General features: G+C 34.9%; 1 protein-coding gene across 3 annotated transcripts in view; it reads left to right on the top strand.

Moving 5' to 3' along the window:
• The window catches only part of Fuca (alpha-L-fucosidase), a 123,169-nt gene that overhangs the window by 43,238 nt on the left and 69,637 nt on the right, over window positions 1-10,294 (top strand). For all 3 annotated transcript variants that reach the window (XM_089100824.1, XM_089100832.1, XM_089100841.1), the window contains exons 6-8: window positions 577-717; window positions 1,474-1,636; window positions 5,829-5,961. In XM_089100824.1, coding sequence (XP_088956950.1) covers window positions 577-717; window positions 1,474-1,636; window positions 5,829-5,961 — 437 coding nt within the window. The remainder of the gene's footprint in view (window positions 1-576; window positions 718-1,473; window positions 1,637-5,828; window positions 5,962-10,294) is intronic.

Below are 10,294 nucleotides of genomic sequence, written 5' to 3' on the forward strand. Positions count from 1 at the left end.
TTAACACCAAGGAATCAAGGAAAAAAAGAACGAACTTCACTGTACCGTTTTATTATTTTCTAGATTTGCTAAACGAGTGTTGAATTGTTGCTGAGGTGCAAGGAAATGTATTGCAAAAAATACACGCTAAAAATAAAAGGTGTTTATTCATAGATTAGTGTTAAAATGATGTTTATGTTCCTTTAAAATTATACATAAAGAACAGGGACGGAACGACTATTTTTATATTTCTAGATGCAGCTGCAATTTTTTTCAATGTGCGAGGTTGTAACAATTGAATTTGCTAAATGAATAAAAACTATCCAAAGTGTATTGTAAGGCCTCTTTATAATTTTCCACGGGGAATGGGCAATATTGCCATTCTTAGGGAAATTCCTTTATATTTTTCTTCTGTGTAGGTATCAGAGAAGGTATATTTCTTTGTCTTGATATAAGTTACATAGTAAAATAACAAGCTTATTAAATGTCTTTATAATCAGCCAAATTTAGGAAGCTCTTTAACGCTAAAATTTTTGATTTGTAGACGAATTGATCTATTTGGTATCTGAGTTGATGAAGATATTGTTGTCATTTCAGGAAAATTGTTGGAGCACAAATGGGAAAACTGCATGACAATTGACAAAGACTCGTGGGGCTACAGAAGAACTGCTACTTTGAAGGATTATTTGACAACGCATGAACTTATCAAAGAATTTGCAGAAACTGTTAGCTGTGGAGGTATTATGACTTTCATCTTGTAGTGTAAGATAAGATTCGTGTGAACAAAACTTTACTGAATAGAAAAGCTTCGCGTGTTTTTCATGGAAGAACATAATTTTAATGACAGTTTAAAGGTCCTTTAAATTTTTTTATTTCATTTTTTTTTTTTTTTTTTTTTTGAAATTCAAAATACCATAAGGCAGATAGAGACACAAGAAAATATGTTTTGCGATGGTTAATCAGGGGCTGTTTTTTCTTTTGAAGTCGAGACATCACAGGCTTCTAATCCGATGTATAGTGCATATTTCCAGCTTTGTGTTTATACTAGCACTAAAATGAGCTTTTTTGTCTGCTTTTCTAAATTAATAGTAAAGAAAGAAAAAGATGTAGATGCCAAACAATTATATACAAAGTTTATGAATTATAACCTTGGCTACAAACCAATACTTACAGAACAATCTCACTTTAAATGTGGTCGTCTTCTTTGCGGATGTGTCGTCTTGCTCTGCTCTAAGGGTAACTACAGCTCAGTCGTGGTAATGAATGACTAGTTTAAGAGATTATTTCGCACCCCTTTTTTATCTTTTCAATTGTTTTACCTTATTTTTTGTTTTTCAGTGCCTAAGTGTGTTCCTGGAATTTCCTAGCTACCAGTTCCAGGTCATTGCTTTCGCTTTGTTTCGCTGTTTATTGATCGTTTGTATCAAAACATAGCTGGATTTAAATTCCGATTTGTCAGTTAAATTGTAATAATATAACTATTCGCTTCCTTAGGTAATCTCCTCATGAATATTGGACCAACAGCCGATGGTAGAATCATACCTATCTTTGAAGAACGCTTAATCGAAATGGGAGAGTGGTTACAAGTGAACGGAGAAGCTATCTACGAAAGTCATCCATGGAAGTCTCAAGAGGATTCATCCACAAGTGGTGTTTGGTGAGCTACTTTTATATCTTCTTTAGTGACTGGAAACCCCGCCTACATTTTCTTTCCAATTATTCAAAACCAACAGCTCCCAATATTTTGCAAACTGAGACGAAGAGCTATATGTTATGCTATTCAGGGGCACATTAAACAGCTGTCAGGTATGGGTCAAACTTGACTTGCCCCCAGTAATGGTTAGATAGATAGATTAATTGTATTTCATACAAATATAAACAACACAAATAATTAAATAAAGCCAACAGGGAGCTAAGCTCGAAAGGAAGGCTAACAATTATTACAATGAGTTCAAGTACACCAAAAATAAAAATAAAAGAGATAAACCAAAAAACATCATAACATATAGAAAGAGAAAGACGAAAGAGGCTACCCCAGCATGGCGAATTCTAAAAATGATGCCAAAAAATAACTATCAAGTTGAATCACCCAGCCATCAAAGATAAATGATATATTCTACTAATTTAGTCTTCAAAAGTGATCGGCTATTAAGATTTTTAAATTTACTGTCTAATTTTAGCCTATTTGCTATAGAAGGGATTTGGTATCTTATTGAAAATTTATCTCTTTCACAATTAATCAAAGAGATTCTATACGCTCAAAAACGAGCCGACGAAGAAGCGATTGAGCGAATAGTTAGGGGTAACAAGAATTTCTGATTCATAGAAATAACTCGCCGGAGACTGAATATCATAATGCCAGAGCGATAATTGCAAATTCCTAAGTTGATTAAGGTTTAATATATGAAGAAATAAAAATAAAGTTTTTGTTTCAGAAAGATTTTGAAGTCATGCAGGACAATGAAAGAAATTATCAAGGATTCTTACGGCTTTATTTTGCAATTATTTGAAAAAAACTACGTTTTCTAAAAAGTTGGGGGGCGTCCGCCCCCCAAACCCCCTGCTTTCGCAGCCTTTAAATAAAAAAAAAGTTTTTTTAACTCAAAGTAAAGAGCGACATTAAATCTTAAAATGAACAGAAATTATTCCGTATATGAAAGAGGCTGTGCCCTCCTTAACGCCTCGCTCTTTACGCTAAAGTTTTTATTGTTTAAAAAAAAGAGTTGTGAGAAAGTCAAACTTTAGCGTAAAGAGCGAGGCGTTGAGGAGGGCACAGCCCCTTTCATATACGGAAAAATTTCTGTTCGTTTTAAGATTTAATGTCGCTCCTTACTTTCAGTTTAAAAAACTTTTTTTTTTATTTAAAGGCTGCGAAAGCGGGGGGTTTTGGGGGTGGCAGCCCCCCCACTGTGCCTCCTAATCCCTGTACGTTTTAAGGTTCGACCTTGTAACTCAGCCTCTTTAACTCTTTAGAAAACGTAGTTTTTTTCAAATAATTTCTGCACGTTTTTGTACAGTTTATTACTTATTATTGCTTGACTAACTGTTAGCTGAGTTGACAGCTTGCGGGCTTGCGGGCTCTTATAGGAAAACGAGCCCGCGTTTTCGCGGGCTCTAATAGGAAAACGATAAGAGCCCGCTTGTAGCGGGCTCTTATAGGAAAACGAGGTTTTTCGTAAATTTAAATTCGGGGGATAATTTTTTCGGTCTGAAAATGTCAAAAGGCCCTAACAGGTCGAACTTTGCTTCGAATGAGTCCTCATTCACCCGGATCAGTTGCCAACTGTAGCCAGTAGGCGTGGATAACAAAAAAAAAAGAGAAATGAATTTTAAGTGGCTATATTTGGTTTTTTGAAAACAGGGAAAGAGTGATCGGATTAAGCTGAGATTTCGAAGATAAACTCTTGGGCCCTAGGAAAGCTTAACCTCTAAATTTCAGCCCAATCGGACAACGTTAAAGGGGGGCTGTGGCGGGAGGGTTGAAACTTCCGGCCCAGTTTACCCCATGAAGATAAAGTCGGAGGAGGATGAAATTTTGCACGTTTCTTAGTTTGAGCTTGGGCTACAAAATGCAATCACTGCCGTCTCTCTGCGACCTCTAGGACCTGAAATCGCTTAACATTGTGTTGGGTCGCCTCTTTATAGAGGCACAAGTGTGCCTCCTTGATGTCTGGAGGTGTTTAAAATGATCAGAAAATGTATTTAGGTAAATAATGGGACAATATCTAAGGTATGATTCTATTAAAGAATGATAAAGAATTTTAATAATTGAAAAAGGAAAAACATACTTTAATCGATGTAAACATTCAAAATTTTGGGCTAATTTTATACGGAGATGGTCAGAATAACTACGGAAACATAAAAACTCATCAAGAATAATCCCCAAATATCTATATTTCTTCACCCGTCTAATTCTACACCCAGAAACAACTAACTCATCGATCCCAACCTTAGCAACTCCTTGCTTAGATCTCCCGAAAACCATAAATTCTGTCTTAGACAAATTTAGAACTAGACGATTACAAGAAAACCACTGGATAACTGAATTCATTTCAGACGCCATATTCTCGATCAATAATGTAGGGGTTTTAGCTTCAACAGATACCACTGTATCATCTGCAAACATAAGTGCTAGGCTATCCTTATAGGATAGACAATTAGGGAGATCATTAATATATATCAAAAATACTAACGGTCCAAGTATAGACCCCTGGGGCACTCCAATATCATCCAGGGAGTTAGGCTGAGACAGATGGCCTCGTAGGTCTACCTGGAATCCGCGATTACGTAGATATGACTATTAAATCCAATGCCTTTCCACGAATTCCAGAGTGATTCAGTTTTTCAAACAAAATGGAATGATTTAAGAGTATCAAATGCTTTTTTTATATCGTAGAAAATGCATGATACATAATTATCATTATTCAGTGAATCATTAGTTTTAAGCAAAAGGGCTGCAACTGCTTTTTCAGTAGAACGACCTGATCTAAACCCAAACTGGCTTTTAGTTAAAAGATTTTTTTTTATCTAAATAAGACAAAATTCTTTTGTGAAATAACTTCTCCAAAATCTTTGACAAAGGAGGAAGTATTGCAATAGGTTGGTAATTATCAACATTAGTTTTATCACCTTTTTTATACCATGGGGTAACTCGGTAAATTTTTCATTAGTAGAGAATACCCCACAACATAAACACAAATTAAAGACATAAACAAGAGGTATATTAATTACAGATGCACGGTGTTTCGAAATATTAGTTGAAATTCCATCCAAGATCGATAAATTACCTCTATTTAAATCTACTAAGTTTTTTTTGGAATTCATCAAGACTAACTGGGGTCAAAAACATACTTGTATTCTCTGATTGACGAAGGTATTCTTTAAATGAATGAGCTTAAGTCGAGCCAAGACCACAAGCAACATCAGAACCAATACTAGCAAAATGAGCACTGAAAGATTCTGCAACGGCTTTATTTCGCTTTGATTCAGGACCATTTTTATCTATTATTAATTCTGGGTAAAGATTATTATAATTGTTTCGCATTTTTTTTTTGATTAGATACTATGTTGTTTTCGGTGAATCCGCATTCCTAGAAGAATTTTCAAAGTACTCGTTTTCCATCGTTTAAAGAGTTCTCACCAACTAATTTTTTCAATTTTTAAATCGTATAATATTATCAGGTGATGGATATTTCAATCTTATCTTATATAGACGATTTTTTTTCATTAACTGACCTCGGGAGTGACTCATTAATCCATGGTTTTCGTGGATTTTTTTTTATGTATTTTTTCATAAAGACAATGATGGTCTAATCGTTCATTTAATACTCTATAAAAACATCCAGCGATCTATTATGATCTGTCTCTTCTAAAACTTCACTCCATTCTACGTCACCAAGGGCTACTTTTAAATTATGTATATTTTTAAATGAAAGATTTCTCTTTCTTGTAATTATCTCCCTAATCAAAGTCTTTTGAATCTTATAATCCGACATAATCAAAGGAAGACATGGTTCAAAGGAAGTCAATGACTCCTTTAATATGGAACTAGTGTCATTATTCATTAGCCCTTTCAAGGTTTCTTTTATTACCAAGAAATTTATTTGTGACATGGCATGACCTGAATCGTTTACTCCCAAAGGCTTGTTTAAATTTTAAGAAGACTAGTTAAAATTCTATGGAGGAATCATTTATGGACTTTGAATAATATAAAATCAGAGGTTCTAAAACTAAAAGGTCTGACAAATATATCAACCTTTTTGCCATTGAACTACAACCTAATCTTATGTGTGTCACACAATCCTTGCGTTTTAGATTGTTTCTCTATCAATCTTATCACTTGTTTATAGGTACACTCAGAGAGATGGAAATGTATATGGGGTTGTTTTATTTTGGCCTAAACAAGAATTGCTGTACCTGCATGATCCTTTTCCATCAAACAAAACAGTGATCACTCTTCTTGGCTATCCAGATAGTTTGTCTGTAAGTTTTTTTCCTTTTTTTTTTCTTTGCCACGCAAGTGATTTTTATGGATATCTAGATATCTTGAATACCTAGATATTTTATATATCTATTGACGAGTCAAATCCATAATTACTGCTTCAACAAACCTGCCACGGTGTTAAGCTGTCTCATCACTACATACCAGCGACATATTTTAATCCTCTGCTTTGGCGGCCTCCTAGGAGATTCCCAAATATGAAAGGCATTCCATCGTTTTAAATCAAAACCTTACCTATATCTTCACGGTTCTAGTTAGGTATGACGTATGCTATACTATTGTTCAATTGGTATCAAGTAAACAGACACTATTTTTTTGTACTTTGTCAATTTGCGACAACCGAGAAACTGATTTGCAGATCCGTATTCAAAAGTAAACACCGCTTCTCCTATGTTTTAAAGCTGATTTCATTCTATTGTTTATCTGTGTTGCATAAAATGGTCATAAGCTGACATTTAAAAAATTAAAATGTGTCCATGGTCAAATCGCTAAGTTTCTAAATAATGCCATTAAGGTAGAAATATGTCCATGTGGTAATCTGCTAACGCTGTAGAGATAAGATCTATTAAACTAGATAACAGATGTTTTCCTGAACATCTCTGTTAGGGCGGGGGGGGGGATAACAATTGTTCAAGTATTCCCTGTTAAATGCCATATGTTGGTTTTATGAAAAAGTCTTTTTTTTTCTTTTTTTCTTTTTAGCGGGCTTGTGCATTCTGAAATTTCAATTCAATTTATTCAAATAAAAATAAAACAAAACACTAATAACAATAAAGATCTTGGAAGCGAATATGAAACAGTGAAAACTTTGGTGTCTACGCCAACTAATTTTGATATTTGTAATTAGATGTAAGTTCAAAATAACCGCAATCTAAGTTCAAAATACAGCATTAGAATACATAGTAGTTTAGAAGATCATGGCTGTATCCTACTATGTGTGACCATATGAGTTCATGGTGTTTATGCAAATATGATTTCTTAGTATATGGGGCTTAGTATGTGAAAGCTGAATGGAGTTAAGTATTAAAGTGAACCTAATGCAAATGCCACGTTCAGTGTTACTTTAATTGTCGGAAACTGACTTTGGTTAACGTAGAACCAAATCTTGAACTGGTAATTTAGAGCCACCCGTTTTTAAAACAGCTCGACAGCATGACGTGAATGCCCACAATGAGATCCATACGGTAAAGATCCTACGCAGCCATTTTTAAAGGGACAAGTAGCACGCCTGTCGCCCATTCTTGTGACAGCGGAGATCGATCCCTAGGGCCCAGATTGCCAAACAGAGCACCTAGGGTTATAAAAGTATTTTACCGGTGGGAGGGGGGGGTACGTGAAAAAACTAAAAAATGCATAAAAAATTTTTATATTCATTTTTGTCACGTTTTGACGAGCTGGACGAACATTTCGGGGGGGGGGGGCTCAAACCCCCTAACCCTCCTCTCTTCCAGGATACGGCCTTGGCTCTAGCACCGTCCTTACATAAAAGTATCAGAAAAAGTTGAAGCTTGAGCATAATTCAAGTTTATTTTCGAAATTTTAATTCAGTTTGCTTGAACTCTTTGACGGGTATTAATCGATTAGGTCTGAAAGAGTAGCTTAAATTTAGTTTTGTTACCTTTAACAAAAATTTTGTTTTAGACTACAGTTTCTTTCTGAGGACCCTAAATATTCAGATTATATATACTTGCATGGACCTGTTAGGAACTAACTTGTATTGACATCAATATTGGACATATTGAAGTATTGACTATTATTTATCCTTGGTTCAAGGAGATGTATTTTTACCATAAAACACATTCATGATATCCGCATCGCCTGTAACAGAAAATTCAGTGCTTGGCAAGAATTCTGTTACATGCTCAATAAAAACCGAGGAGTTTTAAAGCGTTTTAGTAACATATGTTTGCGAGATTGAATAATGTTTCGTTACAGTTATTATTTTTTATCACATCATTCTTGTATTTATTGCTATCCAGTCATTCAGCCATGGATTCAATAAATAAGACTGAGAATATTGACTCATTAGTTATTCACAATATTTTCAGTGTCTGCTTTAAATCATTGATGCTGCAGTGTCATGTCTCTTGGATTTATTTTTTTATAACATTCCAGATATTTTCCATCGAATTAAAGTCGGGGGGTATCCCTGACTTCCATAAAATATCAACTTTATTGTAACATGAAAACTTTGTCACCGTCTTAGCATTGTAGGTAAGGGACCTATCATGCATTCAATAATCAAACTTGTGAATCACCCAGTAAGGAATCATTTGTTCTTCAAGAATGTTAGTATAATTGCTTGCTTTCAAAGCTACACTCTTGAGAAGAAGAGCACATCTCCCTGCCTTACTTCCACTGATTACGTCCCAGTAATCACAACCATGATATTTGATAATTTTATCAGTGGATCTTGTGTCATATTGTGACACATTACTTGGAAATTGTTAGTTTGTTGACCCTTCCTAGACGGACCACTTCTTGCACTAGAAGAATCACCCTTTTCCACTTTTTGCAGTCCCAATCTTCATTTTCTTACATATTTTGAAGCATGGGCTTCTTTATCCGTACACAGAAGTCCTGTGTTGTTCTCTTCTTGTTTTTTTTTTAGTTCAACTATGCTTACAAGAGGATTTAACGTGCCGCTAAGCTTTTCAATCCTTGATGTACTGTGCTTATGCGTGTCAGAGTTAACCTCTTCTGTCTATCCGTGCCAATTGTCGGTAATGCTACTGGCAACTGAAATTGGTAAATTTTCTCTCAACAGGCTCAGATATCTGGCTGCAGAATTCAATGAATTTCCACTCTCTATCAAAGTCTCTACTTTGGTAGAGAGTGGAATTCAGCTTTCATTTTAATTCAACTTTCATTTTAACCTTCATTCAATCTGTATTTTATTCAACGGGAGTAAGGATTTTCCTTCAGTTTCAAATTTGCTAAAACTTTTACTAATTGAAATAGAAACCTCGGTTAGCAAAAGCAAATCACGCACTGTGCTTATTTTACTCATATATATCGAGGGCAAAATGAAATCATGAAGCAGATCTTATTTGTAGAGTTTCCTTTTTTACTGTTCATGTGTAGAAACTTTGTAGTGGCACTGTAGACTTTACGTACACCATCATTTTTGCCGTTGGCGCACATTTAGCCCAGAAAAAAAAAATCATAATCTGGCTTTAATCATCACGTCAAAGCCAGTAAAACCCACAATATTTCTTTTTCAAGTTTTTCATTCGAACTGCTTTGACTATGGCTATTTCCCAAAACAATTAGGTCTGTTTTTTTTTTTTTTTTTTTTTTTTTTTTTTTTTTTTTTTTTTTTGTAGAAGTACATCTGCTGAGACCAAGCGAATATTAATCAACACGGTAGAACGTTCAATATTTATTTCATTAAAAATTAGCGCCTATCAGGTCCATGCCATCGTGTGTAAGGATATATTCATAAAACACTTAAATTTTAAAATCCCCTTGTTTTTTTACCACATAAAGAAATTTTTGCTGGCACTGTATTTTCCGTTACAGATAAACGTAGATGTTTAGACAATATGCTATATTTAGATGATATACGTTGCCAATATAGAGTGTCTATAAACAATGTAGACAACAGCCACTGTTTTAGATTTTGCATCCTATTGAATCCAATATTTTCAGGACGATGTAAGATTCTTTAAGAATCTAGTAGTTTTTTGTTTTCTTTTTTACGATATAAATTGTAACCTGGTGCAATAAGTTTCTCTGCTAAGATTTGCGAAAGCTTGAAATGCCATGACAACAGTGTTTGTTGCAGCTAAGTACCATCTGTCTGGAATTGGAACTGTAGGTAGTAGACCATATGGCTACAATTGTTGCTTTATTGGAGCAAACTAGGTTGTTTGTGCGGTTTGCAATACCAATCCGTTAATTATTTCTTTAGGTATCCCTTGCTGCTCTGCATATAATGCTTCTTCAGCTGACGGTGCAAGGTTTAATTTCAATCCATAGACCACCTGCGCCCCTCCGCAGCTCAGGGCTGAGGATTCCTATCCCAGCCTTGTTGACATTGCAATGCATTTGATTAGCGTATGCTCCTCATGGCATGCAAGGGTTCTAGAAAGTTTGCTTTTGATTTCATTTGATTTAAATTTTCAAAATCCAGTGCAAGTAAGGAATTCAAACTTGCAAGGAATTCCAAAGTCCTAATATTTCTTTAAACTCACTCATTGGCTGTAGTCGAGCCAAACTATATTTTTATCCAGAGATGTTACCATAGTCTTTTTGACATTCCAATTTTGGAAAGTATGCATTTTCAGGCCAACTTGGGTCGACTCCCTGTTT

The sequence above is a fragment of the Artemia sp. Qi Xiang Cuo genome, chromosome 2 (assembly GCF_049724085.1).
Source record: "Artemia sp. Qi Xiang Cuo chromosome 2, ASM4972408v1, whole genome shotgun sequence".
Classification (NCBI taxonomy): domain Eukaryota; kingdom Metazoa; phylum Arthropoda; class Branchiopoda; order Anostraca; family Artemiidae; genus Artemia; species Artemia sp. Qi Xiang Cuo.